At 42.8% G+C, this 27,902-nt stretch overlaps 1 protein-coding gene across 1 annotated transcript in view; it reads right to left on the bottom strand.

Moving 5' to 3' along the window:
- The window catches only part of SH3D19 (SH3 domain containing 19), a 181,865-nt gene extending 154,196 nt beyond the window's left edge, over nucleotides 1-27,669 (bottom strand). Inside the window, exon 1 of the mRNA XM_079707671.1 lies at nucleotides 27,547-27,669. Within this exon, the coding sequence (XP_079563797.1) occupies nucleotides 27,547-27,658 (112 nt within the window). The 5' untranslated portion in view covers nucleotides 27,659-27,669. The remainder of the gene's footprint in view (nucleotides 1-27,546) is intronic.
- Nucleotides 27,670-27,902: the final 233 nt, after the last annotated feature.

The following is a 27,902-nucleotide window of genomic DNA, read 5'->3' as shown; positions in this document are numbered from 1 at the left end:
ATGATCTGGGAGCAGAAAAATGAGAAAGGAAAAAGTTGTAGAATACTGTAGAATACTCACGTCTTTACCTCATCAAAATGTATCAGCACTTCTCTTTATTTAGAACATTAGGAATGCCCCACCTGGCACATTAGAAAAGCCCCAAACAAATAGAATTTTGAATTATCCATTGTTTTAGATTAACTGTACCAAAAAAACTCTTCCATTAGCCAACGTGATTGGAAAGTGACTGTGTCCTGCTTTTGGATTCCCATTCAGAGATGTCTGCATATCATGAGCGCATGTTGTCCCTGCACCTTTCCAGGCTGCTTTTCCTTTCACCCCTATTTATCTCTACAGATTCTGACTACCCTACCATCCTCCAAGAAGCAGAAATACCCATCGTTGAACACCAGCATGGAGAAATAACCTACAACCTGGTGGGTTACCTACTACCACAGACAGAGCCAGTCATCCAGGAAAGCAAGATTTGTGCTGGTGATCTTGAGAAAAGAAAGGATACTTGCCAGGTCAGGGTTTGCTCTTGAAATTTTTCTATTTTAACATGAGATCTTAATTTGGATCCAGGTTTGCCCAACTGTAAACAACACTGAATTGGAAATCAGGAGACAAATGTTCTGACAATAATTCTGTGTTAACCTGGATAAGTCACTTAACCTTTATCTATTAATTTAATCTCTTCAACTACTGATCTAGAGCAATGCTAACCACTGGTGCTTGGATTTTCACAGTCTCATATGTTTTTATAAATATATTAAGAAGTTGACATAGAAGTGCCAACTTTAATTTTTTGAAGTAAGAAACATTTCATTGTACACTTAAAAGATGTCATTCCATTGTCTCCTGATCATAACTGTCTGATGAAAATTCAGCAATCATTTGTGTCTTCCTCCACTGGGTGTGATGTGTTTTGTTCTGGCGGCTTTCAATACACTTTCCTTCATATGTGATTGTTAGAAGTTTGAATGTCATGCCCTAGGTGTGATTGTCTTTGTCTTTATCCTATTTGGGATTCAGTGACTTGTTTTTTTAATCTACTCTTTTACTTTTCATCAAAACTTGGGAAATTTTCATTCATAATTTCTACAACTATTATTCTGTCTCATTTCTCTCTTTTCCCCTTCTGGGTGAAACAGAAAATGTGTAAGTTACAACTTTTGATATTTTCACACAAGTCCCTGATATTTTATATTTACCTTCTTCTGTTTTTCAAATTGGATAGTTTAAATTAATCTATATTCAGAATCATTGCTTCTTTCTCCTGCCATCTACATTTTACTGTTAAGTTCATCCAGTGAAATTTTTATTTCAGATATTTTAGTTTTTAGTTCTAGAATGACCATTTGGGTTTTACTTCCTCCTTCCCTCCCTCCCCGCCCCCCTCACACGCATTTTTCTATATCTCTGCCAAAATTTCCTGTCTGTATATTCATTATTTACAAATCCAACAACAATGAGACACAACTTCACACCCAGGAGGATGGCTATAATCAAGATAGATAATAACAAGAGTTGGCAAGGAATGTGGAGAAATGGGAATATTCACATACCTAGTGAGAATGTAAAATGGTGCAGCCACTCTGGAAAACCTCAAAAGGTTAAGTATGGACTTACCATATGATCCAGGAATTCCACTCCTAAGTACACACCCAAGAGAAATGGAAAATACATCATATAAAAATTTGTACATGAATATTCATTGCAGCATTATTTATAATAGCCAAAAAGTCAAAACAACCCAACTGACCATCAACTGATGACTAGATAACAAAATGTAGTATGTCAATATAATGGAATATTATTCAGCCATAAAAAGGAATGGAGTACTTACACATGCTATTGACATAACACGGATGAACCTTGAAAACAGTACGCTAAGTGGAAGAGGCCAGACATAAAAGGTCATATATAGTTTCATTTATACAAAATATCCATAATATGCAAATTCACAGAGGCAGAAAGTAGGTAACTGGTTGGCCTAGGACTGGAAGGAATGGGAGGAAACGAGGGTGACTGCTAAAGGGTATGGAGTTTTTTTGGGGGGGTGACCAAAATGGGTTGTGGTAATGGTTGAGCAACACTGTGAATATACTAAAACTGAACTTTAAATGGGTGAATTGTACAGTGTGTGAATTATATCTCAATAAAGCTGTTACCAAAAAATTAGCAAGACTGAGAGATACATCACCAACTACTATCACCGCCATTTTATATAAGAAAGCATTATCTTAACACTAAAAAAGGCAATAAGAACCTAAAAATAGAAAAATAAGGACAGTTCATTCAACTGAATGAATCTAGTGGAAAACTCATCATATTTATTTCTTTTCAATCACAGATGAGTATTTTGAAACTGCTGATATATTTAGCTAAGGTCTCTGCCAATTTCAGATTCTATGATTCTAAATTTCCATGTCAGTGGGAAGTCCAGCTCCCTACGGATTATTACAGCTCTATGGGCTCCACTGCCCCATTCTAAGGAACCTCCACCCCTGTGACCACGCCCTCTTCATGGTCCTCCTTCACTATGCTCATGACCTTTATCTCTTCCTTAGGGTGATTCTGGAGGGCCTCTGTCATGTCATATTGATGGTGTATGGACCCAGATAGGATTGTCAAGCTGGGGAACAGGATGTGGTCTTTCTTTTCCTGGAGTCTACATCAATGTGATCTACTACCAAAAATGGACTATGTCCATTATCTCAAGAGCTGAGGTCTTGGATGCCAACAACCTGGACTTATCTGACTTCTTGCTCCCTACTGTCTGCTCTCTCGGGCTCTCCTGGGACCCTCTTGCGCCTTTGGGCCTAACATTTTACCGGGAGAGTAGGCGGTGTAACTGAAGCTGCTGGCCAAGTACAGGGCTAGGAAGGAGTGCGTGGAGAAGAAGCCCCAGGGGCAGAGAACTCACAAGGAGAGTCGCTGGGAACTCTGGATGACTTCATTAAAATAATGAGAAAGGATTTTGTTTTTGAGGTTCTTGATTCTGGAAGTAGGTTTCACTGGCTGGAATGTGAACAACTGAGAAATAAGAATGCCACTTCTGGGCATGGCATTCTTTGTCCCTGACTATGCATCTTGCAAGGCAAGAAGGATGCCTTCCATGAAGAAGGATTTACAGACACAAAGAAATGGCGACAGAAGCAGGCAACAAAAAAAGTATCTGGGAAGGCAAATGGGAAGGCCCTCAAGAAAGTACCTTATGGGTTTACTTCGTGCCCATAGGTTGCATTATGAGCATCTTACCTGGTCTATCTTTCTCTACTTTCTCTACTCTTTGTGCTTCCCCTCTGTAACAAGGCGTCAAATAAGAAATCCATGTATGTAGCTCAGCTCTGAATATTTCTGAAATGTTTACTTTTTGAAATACCTACCACCAAAAATGGATTAATGCAATAATCTCAAGAGCTGAGGTTTTGGGTTTCAATAATCTGGACCTATCCAGGTTAATTTTACTTCTTAATAAAGTACTTTAAATGTTTATAAGGAAAAGATTATTTCCCTTGCTTAACTAGCATGCTTTTTTTTTTTTTTTTGCGGTACGCGGGCCTCTCACTGCTGTGGCCTCTCCCGTTGCGGAGCACAGGCTCCGGACGCACAGGCTCAGCGGCCATGGCTCACGGTCCCAGCCGCTCCGCGGCATGTGGGATCTTCCTGGACCGGGGCACGAACCCGTGTCCCCTGCATCGGCAGGCGGACTCTCAACCACTGCGCCACCAGGGAAGCCCCTAGCATGCTTCTTTTTGTTGAACAATCATGTGACCTATACTATTTCCTTTTCTGCCTAGGCTTCCAGGAGCTCAGAGCTAAGTTTTATACATGATTTCAGTCATTATCTTTATCCTGTACTCTCTGGTATAATTCTACTCATACTCCTTTTTATTTCAATCATCCTTCATTTCTCATTTGAATGAATTTAAGTTTTGTTGCATCTCTGTCTTTTGGGCTAAGTCAACTTTCAAAAACAATGTTTTTGGATAAATAAATACATTTAACAGGAAGTGAGGGTAGGTTTGCAAAGTTAAAGTCCTTGCTGACCCTGGACCTCACCTCTCCTCGAGGCGGCCACTACAGCCTCCCACCTGCTGTTCCCACGTCCTTACCGTCACTCACACCTATGCTCAAGTGCATTTGTCCTCCACAGAATTCAGACTAGTGTTTTAAAAATAAAGATTTTAAAAATCCTTTTCTCCTCCTTTCTCTTGTTTACCAGACTTCAAAGGCATCCCATTGCTCAAAGAATAAGAACCAAAGTCCTTAACAGGACCTACAAAGCCCTGCTGGCTCTGATCCCAGGCCGCCTCGTCAGCCTCATCTGGCCTCACCCCACCTGCTCTCTACACCCTCACTTCCTCAGATGCTCCAGAAGCCCCTTCTCAGCACCAGACTTCTGTATCTGCTATTTCCCCTTCCCTGCTGTCTTTGCGTAGTTAAGTCTCACTGATCTCAGTTCATTCTTCACTTCCTCAAGGAAGCTGTTCCCAGCTCTCCTGACAAGAACAGATCCCCCCAATATACAGTCTGCACTATGGTGTCCTCCTGGACTCAACACAGGTGTAATTTAACATTCATTTGTGTAACTGTCTGATTAATGTATGTCTGTTTTACCAAAATGCAATGAGGTCCATGAGAGGAAGAATTTTTGCTTTTGCCAACCACTATATTCCAGTCTCAATTAAGTATTTGGTGAATGAGTGAATGAATGAATGAGAAATAAACACACAATCTCTTTGTCTCCCCAACTAAGGACCTTTTGTTTACTGAGGTAGCCCAGAACCTGGGCACAATGTCTTACACAAAGTAGGTTTTCAAATACAGGTTAAATAAAAGGATGAAGGGGGCTTCCCTGGTGGCGCAGTGGTTGAGAGTCCGCCTGCCGATGCAGGGGACACGGGTTCGTGCCCCGGTCCGGGAGGATCCCACGTGCCGCGCAGCGGCTGGGCCCGTGGGCCATGGCCACTGGGCCTGCGCATCGGGAGCCTGTGCTCCGCAACGGGAGAGGCCACAGCAGTGAGAGGCCCGCGTACCGCAAAAAAAAAAAAAAAAGGATGAAGGAAAGACTGTTTTGGCCCCATTCTCTTTCTTACCTCTCTCCACCTATAAGGCACAAAGGAACAAACAGTACACAAAGCAGGTAAACTGAAATCTTTCTCAGAGACAATAATTCAAGCTAAGCAAGCTCTGGAATGATACAGAGGGCAAAGCAAAATGGCAGCTGAGAGAAAAGAAAAAGAGAAAGGAGGGGCAAGAAGGGAAAATGGAGGAGAAAGCACAGACTAAAACCAAGAACTGGAGGAGAACAAACAGGAAGAGAAAACACACAAATGTATGAGCCAGAATATGACACAGCAAGGGGGCATAAAGAAGGTCAAGAAAGCCAAAACACTGCTTCCTATCGCTCCTCCAGACCCTTAGGAAGCAACTGTTCCACAGCCCGGGAATCTGACAAAATTTTTCTCCTGAACCAAGAGTTGAAACGTAAACCTTTTGGAGAGACCAGGCCATTCAAGTGGGAAGAAAGGGATAACTATAGAAGAAGACCACATGACCTCACTGACCTGACTACTACTGGCTGGACTTACGAGGGATGAGCACCTGACTTAAGAGCTGCCTAGCAGGTAGGGGGGCAGGTTGGCCTAGCATCTTACCCAACAGATGCACTAAATACTGGACAACCCAACAGACCCCTTCTCATGGGAAGTCTGAAAATGGGCCCTATAGTATGTCAGTGTGCAATCAACAATATTAAGTGCCCACCATGTTCCGGGCATGTTCTAGGAACTGAGGATACTGCACCATATACAGGGCACCAAGCCTGCCTTCAAGGAGGTTACATTCCAGTGGGGGAGAGAGACAATAACCAAACGCAAAATACGGTCCTCCCTCAGTAGCTACTGGGCTTTGTTCCAGTACCTCCAGGGATACCAATATCTGCAGATGCTCAAGTTCCTTCTATAAAATGGCATAGTAAGCTGACCCTCCAAATCTGTGGGCTCCACGTTCGTGGATTCAACCAATCCCACAGATGTAAAACTCTGGTTACGGAGTGCCAACTGTAAATGTTTATTATAATGTCAAGTACAAGAAAGTCTGATAAAGGAAGATGACACAGAAGCAGCGGATAAGGTATCAGGGTGTGGGACTCCACTTTAGGTCAGGTGGTCAAGGAAGTTTCTCTAAGGAGGTGACATTTACAGAGGCCCGCATGAAGGAGGGAAGCAAAACAAATACCTGAGAAAGAACCTTCCAGGTAGACAGAGCAGCAAGTATAAAGGTCCTGAGGCGGGAGGATGAGTTAGCACACGGCTGTGTGTGTGTGAGTTAGAACAGAGGTCACTGCTGGGCGGAGGCGGCGGGGACAGGGCTGGGAACTGGGAGCAGAGAGGGAGCAGCGCCCTAGGAGCCGCAGTAAGGGCTCTGAATCGCATTCTCCGTGGGATGGGAAGGTACTGAGGGCAGAGAGCAGGGGAATGATCAAAGAAGAGAAGACCAGGAGATCCCACAGCGCTGCTCATGGGAGTCTGCAGAGGCTGTGAGGGAGCCAGGGTGGTACCCAGGGTAGCTGGACGGTAGCAGAATTAGACAAGCAGCAGAGAGAAAGACAATCAACCCCAGTGAGCTAACAAGCAAAACACTGGAGGACTACGGCACCTGAACATCAGTGAGGAAGCTTCGATTCCAGGAGGCTGGGGGCTGTTTCTTGTTTTCCCTGTCCCCTACCTGCACCACCCTTATAAAAAGGCCCCGTGAACCAAGGTGAAGAAAGGCACAAGGCCAAGTTTTTTTCCATCTACTTTATAATTCATCACTAAGACACCTACCTTACTTCCTATTTGTCTTTTCCCTTCTTACCCAGAGCTATATTCTTCTCACTCCTTCCTCCCATTTCCACCTCAAGGCCTTATTTGATCTGTTCTCTATACCTGGAATGCCCTTCTCCTGTATACCTCAACCCAATCAATCTGTTCATTAGAAAAGGAGGCAGTGAATATCTGAAAAACACACTGAAAGGACCCTAGGAAATGGTTTTAAAAACTAACAGGGAATGGGTGAAGTATATGGTATGTGAATTATATCTCAATAAAGTATTGTTTAAAAAAATGAGCAGGGAAGTTTTTTTCCTGCTTATACAAAAAACAACTAGTTTATGGTGTATTTAGGGCTTTCTAAAGATCTTCTAAATAATTCTTATGATTGTATTTCAAGAAAAGGCTCAAAATAACTACATACATTTTCTATTTCCATTGCTAAAACACAAAATATAAAGTGTAACCCAATATATGAGTACAGCAACTGGTAACACATTACTGGAGGACCAAAAAAATCAATAAACATTTGTATTCACAAAACTAAAATGTCACACTTACTGGTAACGAATTTAGTCCACACCACTACTGACCAAATGAGGAGAAAATTAATAGGAACAACTTTACATCTTATTTTGGAGGTGGGCTCAATAGCCTTTCTACCTTAAAAATCTATTTTAATTTGCAGAATACTTTATTCCTTGGAATATCTGCCTTAATATGCTCCAATTTTCATTTTCTTGTCTTGAGGAATTTTAATTAATGTTGGATTTGCTAAGGTCACATTTAACAAATAAAGCTATACACTAAGGCTGCTGAAATCCAACCAGAATTTTTTTCCCCCCAAAGTGAGGAAATATAGTTATTTCCAGATCTTCTATTCATATAACAAATAGACTATTTCAAGTAATCACCCATTTTTTTCTTTATTTCATTAAATTGTGAAGTCACCCCCAGCATGTAGCAACATTACAGAAAAAGGATTCAGAATAATAAAATGTGGAAGCTTTATTTTTATATTATTTCAACAGTGGGTATTTTACCTTTTCAGATGCTTGGCTTCATCCGGAAGCTATAATATTCTCTACACCAAATTTGACTACGTACAGTTTATTCACATACTAGAAATCAGTTGCGTGAGAATTCTGTTAAACGTGTTCCTTCTTCAGGAAGGGAAGGGAAGGAGTCATTCAAAGTAACCAGAGATTAATTTTATCCCCTACAGTCAATAATCGAGAGGAAATGTTCACTGTCATAAGAATAAAAAAAGACTGAAACCTTTAATGGGAAATTCTAACTGCTTTCCAGGATAATTATCCTCAACCAACCCAAATTCTCTCCACAGTGTCTTCCACCATGTAAGTCTTCACTTCCCATCTCCATGTGGTTGGAATAAAGTGACTGAGGTCTAGTCCTGTGGCTCTTTGTGCCACTCTTATGACAGCTAGCCCACAGTGCCCTTGCACCATAATTAACTTTGACAATTAACACCCAGGAGTAAAAAGAATAGGGTGGGATGAGGCCCTAAGGCTCCAACATGTGAAAGGTATCCTGATTTTAGTGGAAATTAGTGAGAAGAGCACAGATTCTGGACACAGTTGGGTAGGACTGTGATAACGTTTTGATTGGATTCAGATGTGATTCGATGGATTGGATGTGGGTGATGGGAGTGAGGGTGGTCATTGGAATAGGAGGATGGGAAAGATAAAGATTTGAAAAGAGAAATCAAGGATGACTGCTAGGTTAGTGGCCTGAGAGTGGCCATACTATTAAATAAAATGAGGAAGGCTGGAGGAGGAACAGTTTGCTGGGCTATCAAATGCAGTGATAGGCTGAATAATGGCCCCCAAGGATGTCCCTGTCTAATCCCCAAACCTGTAAAGAAGTTACATTACCTGGTAAAAGCAAGTCTGCACATATGATTAAGTATGTTGAGATTTGGAGATTACCCTGGATTATGCGGGTGGGCCCAATATAATCACAAATCTTTTTAAAGAGGAATGCAGGAGAGGAAGAGTCAGAGGTGTTCACGAGACTTTGCAGAAGGATGGAAGCAGAAGGAAGAGAGGAACAAAGATGCTGTGCTGCTGGCTTTGAGGATGGAGCAAGGGGCCGCAAGCCAAGGAGTGCAGCTGGCCTACAGAAAGTTTAAAAAGGCGAACAGGATTGTCCCTTAGGCCTGGAGATAAAATGCAGCCCTACCAACACCTTGATTTTAGCCCAGTGAAACGGATTCCAGACTGCTGACCTCCAGAACTGTAGGACAATTTGTAGCAATTTGTTACAGCAGCAATGGGAAACATACATACATGTTAGACTTGAGATGTCTATTAGGTATACAAGTAGAGATGTTGAGGAGGCAGCCTGGAGCTCAGAGAGGGCAGGACTAGAGGAAAAAAATTAGAAGAATCTGTTTGAATTATGGAACCTCTTTCCCACAGTACTCTAACCCTGCATCCCAAAAAAAGCACTCATGCACAGACACAACATTATTTCATGAAATTTCAAGATGGTCAAGAATCTCTGTACTCATGGAACCTCTAGAATAGTGTAAGTAATCACAAAGCAGCCTGTTCTAACTCTGATGATTGTTCCCTCCCTAAGGAGGAGGAAACCAAGTAACTCTTCATTTAAAAAAAAAATCTTTTAAAAAATATTGTTTTTCCTAATTCTGATTATTAAAAAAAAAAACCCCACAATGTTATAGAAATATCTAACATAGGAAGTTCAAATCCCCATGTACCCACTGTGTTCATCACTATCACCCTTTACATGTTCTCCTCTTGCTTAAAGATGTGGCCAACATACCTCTGACTCCTTTTTAAATGTTTATACAGATATACAGGTTTTTTTAAACCTTGCTTTTTTCTTTGATTAAGCTTGCTTTTTAAAGTTAGCTTATGATAACAGAAAGCTGGTTACAACAACTGCAAAGCTTCAGAGTTGAGACTTTTGATTTCTTCTATTAAAAATTCCACATAACTAGGCTAGATAAAAAGAAGGATAGCAGTTGGTTGATCAAAGAAATTTTGTGTCAATGAATTTTAAATAATGAAAACATTTTTGCCTGAAAAATTAAAATCACTGGAGCTTCTTCAAAGGCAAGTATTTGGATTTCTCCTATCCCCCTATGAGTTCAATGAAGCTATTTTTATTTCTGAAACAGAGAGCTAACATGAAAGACCTAGAGGAGATAGTATTTTTTTAAAATGCACTTGCTTCACTTTCTTATTTTTTTTTTTGCGGTATGCGGGCCTCTCACTGTTGTGACCTCTCCCGTTGCAGAGCACAGGCTCCGGACGTGCAGGCCCAGCGGCCATGGCTCACGGGCCCAGCCACTCCGCGGCATGTGGGATCTTCCCGGACCAGGGCACGAACCCGTGTTCCCTGGATCGGCAGGTGGACTCTCAACCACTGCGCCACCAGGGAAGCCCCCTGCTTCACATTCTTTTTGTCTGAAGTTGCTGAGTTGATATCATAAGGAAAAATACGTTAGCTCACTTAAAGAGGGCCAATAAATGACTAGTTCCAAAATGGGCACATTTTAAACTTCTAAAAGCAGGTCACAAAGAAAGTAAAACAAAACAGTGTCAACCTGCCTTTCTTTGGAGCCGATCTGGCTTTTCCAAGCCCTTCCAAGAAGGGGCAATCCACTGAGCATCAGGACAGGAGGATCCTCAACACTGTACACAGTCAGCTTTGCACAATGCTTTTTATCAAGTGTTTGAATCTCTACAAGTGAAAAACATCTACCAAATACTATGTGAGTTCATAAAATATGCTCTAGAAAAATCTTTCTAGAAGAAAGATTATATTTTTCCAGCCATGAATGTAAGCTAAGTATAAGAGGACAGACCTCGGAATTCCCAGAAAAAAATAAAGCAAAAAAAGGTTCAAGGCCATGCTAAGAAATTTGAGCTTTAAGGAGAATATTAAATAAGACATTGAAAGGTTTTAATGCAGAATAACATGATCAGTTTGCATTTTAGAAAGATCACTTCAGTGGTTGTGTAGAGAATGGATTACAGAGAAGCAAGTCAGGAGGTAGAAAGGCTAGTTAGTTACAAGGCTGCTGTGAATGGAGAGAGATGCCCGGACAAGGATGATAGCGATGAGGATGGAGGGAAGAGGACTTAGTCAAGGGCTACCTCGGGGCTGTATTCAATAGACTCCGGTAACTGACTGGTTAGATATAAGTAATCATGGGGAGGGAAGAAGTTAAGAACTTCACCCAGGCAGCTTGAGTTGTGTCATTATATGGAGCCTTGGAGAAGATAGCTTAGGGGTGAGAATTATACGTTAAAGACATCAGGAGTCTATAAAAGAGAAATCCGAACAGATATTACATTCTTACAATGAGCATTTATTAAATAAGCACATTGAGAGATTTGGAATATATTCCAAAAGCTCAATGGGCCAATTTCTAGTTACTTGTTAATTGCACAGAGTTCATGAAAAATATAACACACAAAGAATTCTGAGACCAAGTTTTTGCCATTAGTTTCAGTCTGCTCACACCAGGGAGCCCTTAGGAGGCTGTGGTAGATGGCATTGTTCCCAGTATTTCACAGCTCTCCCTGCAGAAGGATGAGCCGCCCACTCGAGGTACCAGGTGACTTGCAGGGCGTCCTACAGAAGGATTATCCTTCCCTGTACCACTAACATCCAGTTGGCTAAAGAAATGTGAGTACAAGTAATATATGCCACTTCTGAGCAGAAGTTTTAAAAGCTGGCACATCGTTTGTCCATTGCTCCTTTTCCCACTTAGGAACTGCTCCTCCAGCCAGGATCCCAGAATGAAGAAGACAAGTAAGGCTGAGCTGTAGCTCACCAGCTGAACATACCTATCATAAGATACTGAGCTTTAAAAAAAAAAAGATAGTGAGCTTTAGAGGTGGTTTGTAACCACAGCATTAACAAAATATGCCAGACGTATGATGGATATAGGTGTTTAACAAATAACAATGTATAATTTGTATTTCCCCTCTCCAGTTGAATTTTTCTGGTGATCTGCTAAGAAGCAATCTGATGGGAAAAAAGAAATAGTTGGCCCAAATATCCCAAAACTGAAACAGAGAATTTTTAACCTGAAAGAAAAGCTGATAGTCTGGAGTCAGCAAACTTCTTCCGTTAAGGGATAAACAGAAAATATTTTAGGCTCACAAGCCATACAGACTCTGTTGCAACTACTCAACTCTGCAGATATGGCACAAAAGCAGCCATAGACAATATATAAAAGAATGAGTGTGGCTGTGTTCCAATAAAACTTTATTTACAGAAACAGGCAGTGAGCCAGATTTGGTCCACAGGGCTGTGGTTTCCAGATCCCTGGTCTAAATCCTTCATATTGTCAATGAGGAATCTAAGACCTAGAGAGATTAAATCAAGGACATACAGCTAGCTGGCTGGTGTCAAGTTGAGCATTACAATGCAGGTCTCCTCAATCTATTGCTTTAGAACAGGTTCTGTTGCGTTACAACTTGGAGATGAAATACACAGCAAAAAATAAGGCGGAGAACGCTAAGGGTAGGTTTTGATTATGTTAAACAGCTTTCAACAGTGTGGTTATAAATGAGGATCTGCTTTTCAAGTGATTATGGCTTTCATAAAAACAAGTGAGGGCTTCCCTGGTGGTGCAGTGGTTGACAGTCCGCCTGCCGATGCAGGGGACATGGGTTCGTGCCCCGGTCCTGGAGGATCCCGCGTGCCGCGGAGCGGCTGGGCCCATGGGCCATGGCCACTTGGCCTGCGCGTCCGGAGCCTGTGCTCCGCAACGGGAGAGGCCACAGCGGTGAGAGGCCTGCGTATCGCAAAAAACAAAAAAAACAAAAACAAAAACAAGTGAATGTCATAAGATGGAATAGGTGAATGAATGATAAATTAGCCAGTGTTTGAAAAATGATCTTCAGAGGCAACGCAATTATATACTTCCTTCCTACTATCATTTTCTCCAATACTTATCAATCATTTCTTTTATCAACAGGACAGCATTTGCTATGATCACTACAGTAACTCATCTTAAGGCAAAACAGGTTTTAAAACATACCACAAAATGAGCAACAAATACACTAGACCAGCAGGCAATTATTTCACATGGTATTTTTCATTTATTTTCCTTTCTTTTAATTTCCAAAGCAATACTCATTGGAGGAAACTCAAGACAGAAGTATTTTAAGTTACACACTCCACACTCTCCTCAATTCCACTACCCAGTGTTAACACATGACTGATTCATAGCAGGAGAGGGCAATAAAGCTACCTTCTCTAAGTCATTCTTTCAAAAACAAAGAGGAATATAGGTTTCCTGACCAGACATCCCTTGAAAATCATGTTTTAAAAAGCAACAGATGGGTCAGGTGTAGTCTGTGGCCTGGAATTGAGAAAAGCAAGCTGCCTATGCAGGGTTTAAATGGAGGGTCTTGACCCCAGCACTGTAACCAGATGAGTGCGGCTCCTCGAATACCTTGATGATGCTACTGTAAGATGTGCAAACACTTCAAAAATGAGTAAGACTATCCATACTTTCTCTTTTGATATTTTATTGGGAAAACGTGGGCCAATTTGCTCATAAAAAGACCAACAATCTTAATCAGTTTTTCTTTTAATCCATACTTGAGGGACATCAGTGACAATGGCAGAATAAAGAACTCCAAAAGTCTGTCCTCCATAAAAGCAATTTAAAACTGGCAGAGGGCTTCCCTGGTGGCGCAGTGGTTGAGAGTCCGCCTGCCGATGCAGGGGACACGGGTTCATGCCCCGGTCCGGGAAGATCCCACGTGCCACGGAGCGGCTGGGCCCGTGAGCCATGGCCGCTGAGCCTGTGCGTCCGGAGACTGTGCTCTGCAACGGGAGAGGCCACAACAGTGAGAGGCCTGCGTACCGCAAAAAACAAACAAACAAACAAAAAACTGGCAGAAACTGGCAGAATCAACCCTTTTTGAACACTGAAAACTAACCAAAAGCTTACAGCAACCACTTGATGCACTTAAGTACAGTGAAACACTTAATCAAGGAAAACTAGCTGGGTTTTGGTCGCAGTAGCAAGTTTTGTGGCATTTTAACTTACCCTGGTCCCATCCCCCATTCTCCAGCTCAGTGGCAGCCTTGAAAATAATAGCCTGCCCTCTTGGTACTGGTACCAGTACCAGTACCAGAGGGAGCAGAAAAGACCTCATTCACAAAGCATTATAATAATTTGTTTTGACTTGTCCAGTGGAACCCTGGAAGACCAGCACAAAAGACTTGCCTTTATCTTGCCTAACTCAAAACTCTCCAAGTGCTGAAAAGTGGCTAGCTCAAGAAAGCTTATTGAAATCATTTACAGGCAAATAAATATATTTGTTGCTGCTGCATGAGGCAATGGATAATAGTTGGGGCAAACAACAGACTAACCAAAGAAGTTGGGGGGAAAGGCTGAAGGATGAGATGCTTTGGGAAATAAGGGCTTTGAAAAGCTCCCACATATTCCTAGGAATCTAGAAGTCCATGTGCATTCCCAGGGTGAGTGCATGCTCAGAAAGAATCTGAGAGGGCCCTAACCTCTCAGCTCTGGCTGAACTACAGGCTCTGCACAAGCAGAAAGTGAAGGCTAAGGTTAGTTGTACACTGCTTGGCTGAGAGCTGAAGGTGTGCTGTGATACACACACAGAGCCCCCCTGCAAAGACTGGGAGATTTTTTCTTGGTTCTCGGCATTCATTTAAGGAAAACTCTGTCCAATCACTAGCTGACCACTACGCTAATGAAACTGAGACTTCAGTGCCACACATCACACAAAAATTACACACTCTACAAAATTAGTTCAGAAAAATCACTAGACAAGCAACAACAATCATAATAGGCAGCAATAACAAACCCTGGGGAGGTAGAAGAATCTGATTCCACAGTTGCTACACTGCACTATTCAAAATGTCCAGTTTTCAACAAAAAATGATGAGGCACACAAAGAAACAAGAAAGTAATGGCCCATGCACAGAAAAAGAAAAAAAAAAAGCAATCAATATAAACAGTTCCTGTGGAAGCCCAGATATTGGACTTACTAGACAAAGACTTTAAATCAGCTATTTCCAATATATTCAAAGAGCTAAAGACACTGTTAACAGAATGAAAAAATAAACTGCAGACTAGGAGAAATATTTTCATATCCCATATCCAACAAAATATTTGAATGCAAAATATAAAGAACTCTTTAAAATTCCATAATATGAAAACAAACAACCCAATTTTAAAATGTGCAAAGATTTGAACATTCTTCACCAAAGATGACATAATGGATGGCAATTAACCACATGAAAAGATGCTCAACATCATTATCCATTAAGGAAACACACATTAAAGCCACAACAAAGTATCACTACACATCTATCGGAAAGGCTAAAACAAAAACAAAAGCAAACGAGAAAAACTTGATAATACCAAGTGCTGATGAGGGTGTGGAGCAACTGGAACTCTCATGCATTGCTCATAATAATGCAAAATGGTTTAGCAACACTCTAGAAAACAGTTTGGCAGTTTCCTGTAAAGTTAAGCATACACTTACATATTACCCATTAAACCAGTATCTAGGTACTTAAAACAAAGAAATAAAAACTTGTGTTTATGCAAAAACCTGTATGTTTACAGCAGCTTATTCATAAATACCAAAAACTGAAAATCACTTAAATATCCTTTATCAGGTAAATGGATAAGCAAACTCTGGTGCATTAATACAATGGAATACTACTCGGCAGCAAAAGGGAACAAACTATTGACACAGTTAACAACATGAATGAATCTCCACAACAATGTGCTGGGTGAAATGATTCCATTTATATCATATTCTGGAAAAGGCAAAACTACAGAGACATAGAACAGATCAGGGGTTAAATGGTGTAGAGAAGATATGACTGCAAGAGGCAGCATAGGAATTTCGAGGTGATGAAACTGTTCTGTATTCTGACTATGGGGGTGGTTACAAGAATCTGTACGTGTATCACAGCTCACAGAACTACGTACCCAAAAGAAGTCACCTTTACTGTATGTAAATTTAAAAATTAAAGGAGAAAAAAGACTGCAGGGCTTCAAATCCCAGCTCTATTTCTCTTTGCCTCGTTGTTCTTATTAAAAACAACCTGACTTTCTGTGTTGTTAATGGATTACGTGAGTTCCTGGCATACGCTAAGCACTAAATTGGTGAGTGATCAATAAAATGTTTTGTTCAGACATGCTAAAAAGTTGGTACTTAAAAAAAAAAAACCCATTGCAAGAGAAAGAAATCTAGTTTTTAATTAAAAGAGCAAAGAATTGAAGAATATTGGGATTAAAACCCCTAATTCTTCATCACCTTCATTAAACATTCATTGGAAACCTATGAGGTGATCAGTATCAAATTACGTTCTTCAAGGTTTACAGAATCCTTGAGCTCAAGGAGCTACTGAAAGGCTTGTTCCCAGAGCTACGTGGGTATTGGCCGTGATATTTCACACGAAGAGCAAACGGGCTCCAGTCAACGCTTAGTACTCAATGGTGGGTATCATTGCCTCTCTCCTGGGAAGGTGCCAACTGCAAGCTCCTTTTCCCGAGTCAGGGCAGGTCAGCATCCTTGGACTGGGCGCTCACTGTGCTGCGCTACATCCCATCCATCATCAGCCGGGTCCATCCTTCCTCGAAAACATCCTTAACATCCACCCTCCGCCCATTCCGCACAGATAGGGGGTTTGGACCTTTTTAAGAGGCAGCAGCTGCTGTAAGTAACGGCGACTCCCATCTTCCCAGTGTCTCCCTCTTTACCTGAAAAGTAGCCTCCTTTCCTTGGCCAAACGTCCAAATCCACACTTGACCTTTCAGAGCCGATGCGACTGGGACCCAAGATGGCGGCGCCCTTGGACGGGGAGGGGCCGCTCGCCTCCCAGAGGAGAAACCACCGCGGCCAACGTTACCCTAGAGGGAGGCCCTTAGGAAGGACTCCGAGCGCTGGACTTGACATCCATTTGCCGCCCTTCAGCCCAAAGCCTGACGCCAGCCGTACTGATGCCGCCAAGTGGCAAACATCTAATGCTCATCACTGCTAAAAAGGCAACAAAAGGGCTTCCCTGGTGGCGCAGTGGTTGAGAGTCCGCCTGCCGATGCAGGGAACACGGGTTCGTGCCCCAGTCCGGGAAGATCCCACATGCCGCAGAGCGGCTGGGCCTGTGAGCCATGGCCGCTGAGCCTGCACATCCAGAGCCTGTTCTCCGCAACAGCAGAGGCCACAACAGTGAGAGGCCCGCGTACCGCAAAAAAAAAAATGTAATCAAACAAACAATAAAGACAACATTACATCATTAAAAAAATTCTATTCTATTTGACAGACGTGTATTGAATATATGTGCCAGGCACCATTCTGTGTTATGGGGCTATAACAATGAGCAACATAAATCTTCCCTTGTGGAACTCATTACTGAAAGTGTCCGCATGGAACCTGCCAATTTTACCTTCTCTCCATTCTAAGAAACCTCAGAACACCCCCCGGGCCCAGAGTCCCATCTGACAGAATCAGCTGCAGGCGATTCTCAAATTCTCGTGTGGGTACCACAAGACCCTACCATCCCCTCCGGGAGAAGGGACCAGGGAGGGGCCTGAAAAGTTGGCTACTATATACTTTGTCTTTAGCCTCTGAGGTCAACCAGCATGAGACCCCTGCCCCCAAGGGGCACTCTGTGCAGGACCCTGACTGGCCAGCCTACTTAAGAGTCTCTTTCTCAGGGAGGCTGACTGTAAGAAAAACAAGAGTCAATTACTCAAGTAAGTTCAGAAGCCACGGAAGGACACAGAAGTGAACTGAGTCACCAGAATGGTGGTGTTAGTAACGTAAAGAATAACAGCCTTCCCAGCTTACAAAGGAATGTTCTCTGGAGTAAATATTTGCTGTCGGTTTCCTAGAGCTACTCTTATTTCCAAATGACTTCCAAGGCTACTTCCTGTGTCTTCCAACTTACTGGAATATCCTTATAAGCTGCCTCCGGTCAGCTGAGGCTAGCAGAACGGACCTCTATTTCTTGCAATCTGAAAGAACGTTAACTATCACATACGTTGCTTTCCAGTTACTTCAATGATAGGTCCTTACATCATGCTTTACGTGGAGTCTTCTTAGGCTATGGATAACAGGGGGACTGAATAAAATCCATGTATAAAATGCATGGTGGATTCCATTTATTTATTCTGTTTGACTAAAAGGCATCACAACATTAATTACTTATGATGGAAAAATATTACAGTTCAAATTACAAGAAAGCACACTGAAACCACTCAACATCACATTTTTTTAATAGGACACTAAGCCAGTGAGTCTCACCTCACATAGCACTCCCAAAATACAGTTCTCTAGATACTATTCCAAAAGTAATTAATCAGGAAAATCTGAGGGTGGGGTCATGAGTATAGGTCTTTTGAAAAACTCCTCAGTTAATTCTGATGCCCAGCAGCACTGAGAACCCTGGCACTGAGGTAGAGGTAATTGAGTACCTTGTAACTCAAAGTGTGGTCCAGAGACCAGTAGCAGCAGCATCACCTGGAACTTGTTAGAAATGCAAAATCTCAGGCTCCACCCCAACCTACTAAATCAAGATCTGCATCTTTACAAGATCCTCAGGTGATCTGTAGGCATATTAAAGTTTGAGAAGCACTGTTTAAAGGTCCCATTGCTACAGAAATGTGAGAAATACTGCACCACGTTTTAAAGTGGAATGCCTCAAGAAGAAAGGAGAAACAGGAATAGAGCAGCATAACAGATAAGATGTTTGTGATATTAGGCATTTCACGTTATTAAGCATCTAATTAAGAGTAATATTCAAACACAAGTCTGCACCTTTTAAAACTCGAAATACCACGCCTTATTCCAAATGAATTTCACTTACAAACCACACCTTCCACTGGCAAGAGTTATACCTCAACGGAGTGACACAAATCTACCTTATAATCTCCAGGTAGCTCAGCTCCACTGAGCTAGTGTGTATTGAGGGGGAGTCCTTCTGAGGAAATAAAGAAACAAGGGTGGTGGGCTTCCCTGGTGGCGCAGTGGTTGAGAGTCCGCCTGCCGATGCAGGGGACACGGGTTCGTGCCCCGGTCCGGGAAGATCCCACATGCCGCGGAGCGGCTGGGCCCGTGAGCCGTGGCCACTGAGCCTGCGCATCCGGAGCCTGTGCTCTGCAACGGGAGAGGCCACAACAGTGAGAGGCCCGTGTACCACACACACAAAAAAAAGAAACAAGGGTGGTGACAAAGCAAGAAAGGGTCATTTACATGGGTGACCCCATGCTGAGGGAGGGGCCTTCCAGTTTTTTGTGAACACCTCTGTACTAGTTTCAAAGGACTCTTTGGAAATGGTGATATTTATTGCCAGAAAAACGAATTCTCCACATGTGCAAACGTTTTCTTCTGTGCCTTGTTCTTTGCCGGCTCTCAGAAAAACCATTTAGCTTTCTTCCAGTAGAGCGATTCCTTGATTAATGTATCTTCAGAAAACAACACGCCGGTACACTGAAGGCAGCCGTATCGGAAACAAACTCTGAATCCTACACAGCAGCCCCGGCATGAGTTATACGCTCATCAGTGGTGCCACTGAGAATCTGCTCGTATGCATATCACAGCAGGGACAAAATCACCTCCTGTCACAGCTTCTATTTATTTGTTCCCTGAGAGGTATTCAGACCTGGCACTCAGCAAAATGACAAAATCAGAAAACTGTTTTCAGATTCCATAGGTTTCCTTTGCAATACCCTTAAACTTGTCCAAGTATGACCATGACCCTCTTCAAGAAATGTACATCCCTCATGAGAACCTGACGTTTAAAAGCATGTTTCCCGTAGTAAACTTGTATTTAGAGAATGAATAATTCCCATTCAAAAGATGCAAAAAGGGAGGGGCCTTTAAGTTATTTGTCCAAGGTCACATTATAATAAAGGACAAAATAGCAACAAGAACCTAGGTAACCTCATGTTAACAAACATAGCCTGGTGGTAAGGAGAGAAAAATATGATCAAGTCAGAACTTTTATCAGTTAGGAATTGCATTCAGCTGCTAATTAAAAGACCTAACAGTGGCTTAAATAAGACAGTTTATTTTTTCTTAAACAAAGGAGGAACAGGCAATCAAAAGCTCATACGATGATTCTATTACCACTGGAAACTGAGATTCCATCCATTTTTCTGCTGCACCATTCTCAGCACCTGGCTTCCATCCTCAAGATAACCTCATGACCCAGGATGGCTGCTGTGAGCTACACATCCTTGTTCCTGGTAGGGGGATGGAAGGTGATAAGGGCAAAAGGATATTCTGTGCAGTTGAGTCCCCTTTAAAGAATTTTTCTAGAAACCACACTCAACAACTTTTTCTTGCCTCTCATTAGTAGGCTGGGTAAAGCAGATTCACAGGTGGGTACCTTGCCACAGTCAGCAATATAGGGTTCCACTGACCAAGGAAGACGAGAATAAATACTGGGTAGGAGTCTGCACAGAATCCTAGTCCATAGCTTTCTAGCTACGTGACCTTGACTAGATTATTTACCCCCTCTGGGTAAACACCCCCTCCGGTTTCTCATCTGCAAAAATGAAGGAAATCATCACGCCTAGCTCATAAGATTGGTATGAGGACTAAGTGAGAAAAACACATGGAGAACAATTAGAATGCCGCCTGGGACCGAGCACACAATAAGTGTTAACTCATTATTGTTTGATTATCCTAGTCCAGGGCTTTCCCAAGTTCCTCTCATACTCTAACTTCCTCTCCATTTCCAAAATTGTACCTGTTGATACTCTAGTGTGAATGAGTTTTAGTCACAGGTCATCTCAAGTTGGATACTCATTTCATGCCTTCCTTTCTAATTATGAAAGTAAGTGCCAGACAACAGCACACAAGGGATATTCTGGACAGACCTGGGTGGAGGAATTGAGCTTACAGTCCCCAAACGGCAGGGTCTAAACACAATCCCAAGGCAGATGTTTGGAGAACCTGAAGAAACTAAGGTGAGAGTAAAAAAGAATGATATCTCCTGTGCAGAAGAATTCTAGAAGATATATGTAGATATTCTACCCCCAAGGAGGTGGAGCCTAACTCCTTATTCCCTAAGTGTGGGCTCTGCATAGTGACTTCCTTTATTTCCTACAGTATGGTGGTGGTGGTGGTGGTGGGCACAGGGAGTGGTAACCTTGGCCTAGAGAAACCTGAAAAACACTCCCTCAGCCAGGAGATCAAAGTCAACATCAACAGTTATACATGATGTTAATATTAAACCATTAATATGTGGTTAAAATGGTACTTTACCTCCCAAACACCCAAAACTCCAGTCTAAACATGAGAAAAACATCAGACAAATCCCCATAGAGTAACAGTCTACAAAATATCTGGTCAGTACTCCTCAACACAGTCAAGGCCATCAAGCACAAGAAAAATCTGAGAAACCATCACAGCCAAGAGGCGCCTGAGGAGACACAACAGCTACATGTGATGTGGTGTCCTGGATGGGATCCTGCAGAGCAGGAAGAAATTAGGTAAAAACTAAGGAGATGTTAGTAACAGGGAAATCTGGATGTGAGGTAGATGGGAACTCTCTGTACTATCTTAACAATTTTTCTGTAAATCTATAAAAGTATTCTAAAAAAACAAAGTTTATTTAAAAAAAGAAAATAAAACAATGATTTACTGCCTGTACACCCCTCCCCCGCCATGCACCCATCCGCACCCAAAGGCAAGCTCAGAGTCCCTAAAGGTGAGGCCTACAGCTGCTGAGGGGCAGGAATGGATGTTGAACCTTCATACAAACGAGGGGGCCAGGCCTCCTTCCTCCGCACCTTAACCCTGCTCTTTGCTCTGAAGCTACCAGACATATACTTTCATCTTGTACTTAATGGATAATATTTTCATCATACCTATGTTCAGTATTATAAACTCCCCCAGAACACATCCCACGTTCTCCACTGATGAAGTGAAGTGCCCATCTTGAAAGGCAGGTCCCTGCGGCACAACTTAAGCTAACGTGACTGCCTTTTCCCCAGTGAGGCGACATCTTGAGTGTGGCACCTTGGGCTTTTCCCTCATCACAAGGAGCCCGGAGAAACACCCTCCAGATCGGACCCTGCACACTGGCAGGCTTCTGTAAACCAAGTCAGAAGTTATTTTCCTCCTCATCCCCTAGAATCATAAAATGTAATGTTGGAAGCCTCATCCTTTCAATTAATAAGGCAAAAACTAAGGCCCAGAAAGATGCTGTAAATTGATGGAGGCTAAAGCTAACAGAGAGAGACCCAAGCGTTCTGAGGATAAGACTCTAAGTACCATTAAATGTAAAGCTGAAACGATCTGAGGGAAAATAGTTGCCCCCAGAATGTAACATGCCAATGACCTTATAGAAGCACTGCATGAACAGTGGCAAAATTAAAAAAAAAAAAAAAAATGAAGGGATGCACCCTGGTTAAAAAGAGGGTCATCAACTTACCTTTGATTTGTTGAAATCACTTTGAACACAAATAGTTATGTCACAAGAATGAGCTTTTCATTTGTGATGATGAAGAAAGGGGAAACATCAACGACAAGCCACGTTAAAATAGTTTGTATGGTGCAAGGAATGTCAAATGAAGAACTGGTCTCAGTCTTTCGGGGTCTTGTAAGATGTTTCAAAAAGATGTATGAACTCCAAAGCAAAGCAACTACATTTGATTAGAAATGGTGACGATGCAGTTTTACCTCCTTTTTCTCTGCCAACCTGAAACCCCATAACTATTCCCAAAGGGAGAAAAATGTAGGCTCAATGAAGCATCAGATCTTTTAACAAAAATATACATAAATAAACACGAATAACTTTACAGGAAGTATTCACTATGTGCCTAGCTATGTTCTAAAGGTATTACATATACTAATTCACTTAATCCTCAAACCCTATGCAATAGGTTTTATTAATATTCCCACTTTACAAATAAAGAATGGATGCACAGAGAGGTTAGGTAACTTGCACAAGGTCACACAGTAAGAGGTAAGCCAAGAAATGAACCAAGACTGCCTCGTTCTCTTATGCTAAACTCCACTTGCTAGTCACCATGGACTACTTTATATTCTTATTTATTTCTTTAAAGTATATTAGTCTTACCTTTCTTAATTCTATGACATGTTCTTTAAAAGCAGGGAGCCTATTTTATATATTTCTTTGTATTCCTTGTATTTTCTACACCATTTTGCATACATTTTGTTGACAGGATAACTAGACAGGTCTTCTAAAAGAAGTTGGCGAGTGCAGGATTTTTAAATGACGTGTATATATATCCATAGTTTCTATAGGACTTAAAATAACTTCCTCAAAATAAATTAGACAACTTTGGAATTCTAATAACAAAAACTGTAAGATGGTGGCCCAGAAGAAATAACGCAGTTTTCAAAACTACACAACTTACTAGACAGAGCCACAAACTCTGGGCCATATGACCTAACATGCTATATGAATCAAATTAAAGAAACGACAGTTTGGGCTTCCCTGGTGGTGCAGTGGTTGAGAGTCCGCCTGCCAATGCAGGGGACACAGGTTCGTGCCCTGGTCCGGGAAGAATCTTTCTCACATGCCGCGGAGCGGCTAGGCCCGTGAGCCATGGCCGCTGAGCCTGTGCGTCCCGAGCCTGTGCTCCGCAACGGGAGAGGCCACAACAGTGAGAGGCCCACGTACCGCAAAAAAAAAAAAAAAAAAAAAGAGAAAGAAACGACAGTTTATGACTTGAAACACCCAAAAGAGGTAACTGAGGTGCAGCTATACCTAGCTGTATTCTTTCAGATTCTTTTAGATTAAGTCTTTTAACACTTCTGAGTCTCAATTTACTCGTCTTTAAAATGGGAATAATAAAAATGTACTTTCTTCCCTCTCAGATCGTTTTAACAATCAAGTTCCATGAGGCTGTGAAAGCCCCTCCTAAGCAGAAAAGCACCAGATAAATGTAATAAAGTATTTCTAAAAGATAACAAGCAACATGCAGATATAAACGTGTGGAGCATTAAAAGCAATTGACTTGTATTTGCAGCCAGTGGGATAGCTTGGAAAAACATGGACTTTCAGGTCAAACAGACCCGGATTCAAGTCCGCATCCTGCCATTTACTAGCTGCGGGATCTTGGGCAAGTCACTTAAGTATTTCTGAGCTTCAATCTTTTTTTTAAAATTTATTTTAAAATATGTATTTATTTATTTTGGCCACACCAGGTCTTAGTTGTGGCATGTGGGATCTTCATGACGGCATGTTTAGTTGGGGCATGTGTAGCTGCGGCATGCAGGATCTTTTAGTTGTGGCATGCGGGCTTCTTAGTTGCAGCATACATGTGGGATCTAGTTCCCTGACCAGGGATCGAACCCGGGCCCCCTGCATTGGGAGCACGGAGTCGTACCCACTTCAACTATAAAACGGAGAAAATAATACCTCCCTCACAGGCGCTAGCATGTACGAAGCAACTGGTTCATAAAGAATACAAAGAATTTTATTCTGTGACCTCATACTGACAATATTAGTTATTTTACTCAAAACCCATTGGAGAAGTTATATCTGTTCTTCTAGCATTTACCATAAACACATCAACATATAGAGAGAGTACATTTATTTAGTATTTACTAAACCCTATTAAGTGCCTACCACTCTTCCAGGTGATTACGGGAGGACCTAGAATTTTGTATTCCCTGCCCTTTGGATAAACAATATAAAAATGCTGTAGGTCAGTCAGAGGTTCTCAGACCCATTTGAGAGTCTGAAGAAAGCTATGGCACCTCTCCACAAAGGAAGTTAACAAAACTTTAGGAGACAATAGAGAAGATACAGGAGAATATCTTCATGACCTTGGGGTAGGGAAAGCATTCTTAACCAAGGGGGACAGTGAGGGGAGGGGTGACACTAACTACAAAGAAAAAGATTCATATATACACCTACGTTAAAATTACAAATGTCCACATCAAAAGAAACCACAAACAAACATTTTTTAAATAAACCACAGAGTGGAAGCAGATTTTGGAACACATGCAACCAACGGAAGTTGAGATTCCTGAGCAAGTAAAGAACTCCAACAAATCAATAAAAAATAAGCAAAAAGTATGATATAAGAATACAAAGAAAAGAAATTACAGCTGCATGCAACAATAGGGATAAATCTTACAAGCTTAATATGGAGTGAAAAAAAGAATGACACTAAAGAATAATTACAGGATGATGGAACTCACAAGAAGTTGTAAAATAAGCAAAACTAAATAATATTGTATAGGGATGCACAGATAAAACTGTACAGGTGGGGCCTCCCTGGTGGCGCAGTGGTTGAGAGTCCGCCTGCCGATGCAGGGGATACGGGTTCGTGCCCCGGTCTGGGAGGATCCCATATGCCGCGGAGCGGCTGGGCCTGTGAGCCATGGCTGCTGAGCCTGCGCATCCGGAGCCTGTGCTCCGCAACGGGAGAGGCCACAACAGTGAGAGGCCCGCATACCACAAAAAAAAAAAAAAAAAAAAAAAAAAAAAAAAAAAAACTGTACAGGTAAAACCGCACAGAAAAGCAACGGAATAAAAGTGGTTCCCTCAAGGGGAAGGAAGAAGCCATGACGGGGACACAGTAGAGTTTGCTTCGGAGAAATGATAATATTCTATTTCTCAACTTGGGCACAGGTTACAAGAGTTTTACTTTATGATTTACAGGTTTTATATGTTCTCCTGAATGTACATTACAAAGTAAAAAACACATTTCCACAACCACACCTAAATTTCGCATTGAGAGAAGAAGTTCACAGACTCCCTCAAGTCCATAAACCCTCATTTTATGGTGTCAACCTCTGTGAGATCAAAGAAAAATGGAAAATCTTTAGACTGTGAGGTGGTGGAGGGAGGAGGGAGTGGATGAGAACAGGAAAAGTGAAAGAGTAGAAAGATGTGAAAAGAAGAAACATGAAGCCTCTGGGTCAGTTCCTACTTTCTCACTTGGAGAGAGAACATCCAGCACAAAACATGACTAACAAATGCCCAAGCTTGGTAAGGAATGCGATGGAGTCTGAAAAACACACGGGAACTAATGAGGGGTAAGAGGAGCACAGCGTGCAAAGAAATGTAAACTATTAAATAATGTGTCTCAAAAGAAAGAAGCCCGGTAACGGCCAGTTTAACTCCCTGCCCACTCCGTAATATCCCTGCCCCTCACCGCCTAAGGGAGACAGGGGACACTAAATGGTTAGAAACTGCACACACCAATGTCTGAGCGAAAAAGGACACTGTGTCACCTATCAGCCAAATATTATCATGGAACTTAGAAAAGCTTCTGGTAGCCTTGGGAAATTAAGGAACTGGGAAAAACAAGTTACAAAATGCCATTTCCACCAGCCTTGGAATAAACACACATTTTGCAACTAAATGATAAATATCTATCTGGATCATATCTAGTCTGACCTCGGGGACAGCTCTGCACAGTACGTAAGTGAAGCTTTTTGCTGAAGGTAAGAGGAGTCCAAGGCGTGTTCAGATCAGTAATTTAACAGAGGAACATCTTTGTAAAGTTTTTTCATTGTATTCTTGCAAGAATTATTTACTCATACCCAGCAATTACCCATTAATTCATTAGGCCTGGGTTTATACTGAACAAAACTATCAGTTATCTTCAAGACAGCTGGTGTTCGTGTGGTTAGTCAAATGCCTCATTTCGATGGAAACTGTAACGGGCAAAAGGAATTATTTTTAAGGCTCCAAGATTGACTATTTCTTCCTGTTCCACTCCAACTCTTTCCTTTCATCCCATTTTCTACCCTCCAGGTGTTCCCCACAGACCCATTATCTTCTTTTAACTCTTCAACTTTCTCTTAGGTTAAGGGAGCCACATAGAAAAGCTGCTCCATGGCTGGGTGGAATGTTCACTGTATTCCACTTTCTAAAGGGTCGTTAATGAATGTTCACATCTGAACCTTTCTCACGGCCTTATCTCCCTTTTGTTGTCACCTCCCTAGGTTTGTTCCTCCCTCTTGTTTTCGGATACCTGGCTTATCCAGTTGGAACCAAAGACCAAAGAATATCCTCTCTATTCTGTTTAATTGAAAAGCTGCCCGGAAAAGAGGGAAGGGGTGTGGACCTACACTTATTCACTCTTCCGCTTCTGCGCCAAACTATTGATCCGCGCCGCCTTTCCGCACCCCCAAAACACAAGTTACAGGCCCAGAAATGATCAGCCCAAATGAATCGCCTTTTGGAAGGCTATATTCTGGACTGAGGGGTGGGGCTGGGGGTCACCAAGAAACTCTAAAGCAAGTCCTATAGAAAACAGGTGAACTCGGGCGGCTGGGGGTTGGGAGGACAGTCACAGGTCCGAAGTTCAAAAAGCACCGAAACCCGCCTGGACGATTAGCATGTGGTTCGACCCGGTTGCGACAGCGGAGGCAAACCTATCGGGAGGGGGGCATTCTCCACTGGCCTCTGACTCATCCAGAGATAAGTAACCACCCGGGCCACAAGTTCCAAGCCAGCAGCTCGTGGATTTAGTCTGCATGGAAAATTTGTAGTTTCGGCTCCAGGGCCACTAGCAGGTAGAGACAGGTTTGAATTTCCTCGGGCTCGGCCGCAAACTTCGGATGGAGACAGAAAAGCCACTCTCCCTCCCGTTCGCCTCCTAGAGTTAAAGGTGCCAGTCCCCTCCGGGCGGGCGAGGGAGCCGCCGGCGTCCGGGGCAGGACCTGCGCGGCCCCGGGACGCCCAGCCCTGGGTCCCCGGTGCCCCGGTCCCCCCTCACGCTGCCCGCGCCCCTCACCTGCGGCCGAGTGGCCCGACAGCGCACGGCCCCGGGCGCGGCGCGGGCCCCCGAGCTCCCGGCGCTCGTGCAGCTCTTCGTCCTCGTCCTCCAGCCGCCGGCCTTCAGCCATCGACGAGCTGCGGGCCCCGCGCGCCGGCCGCCAGCTCCGGGAGTCCCGCGCCAGCAGCCTCCGGGCCTGGGAGGAGGCCCGGGGAGGAGAAGGCGGCGGCGGCGGCGGCGGAAGCGGCTACCTCCGCGGCTCCACCTGCAGCCCGCGGGGGAGCGGCCGGGCGCGGACCGAGCAGGTTTCCCCGCCTCCTCGCGCGCCCCGGCGGCCTCCTTCTCCCGGCTCTGCCTCTCCCACTCTCTTCCCC

Source organism: Hyperoodon ampullatus, assembly GCF_949752795.1.
Source record: "Hyperoodon ampullatus genome assembly, chromosome: 1".
NCBI classification, from domain to species: Eukaryota; Metazoa; Chordata; class Mammalia; order Artiodactyla; family Ziphiidae; genus Hyperoodon; species Hyperoodon ampullatus.
Note: the sequence above shows the minus strand (reverse complement) of the source record. Positions and strands in the feature narration are given on the sequence as shown.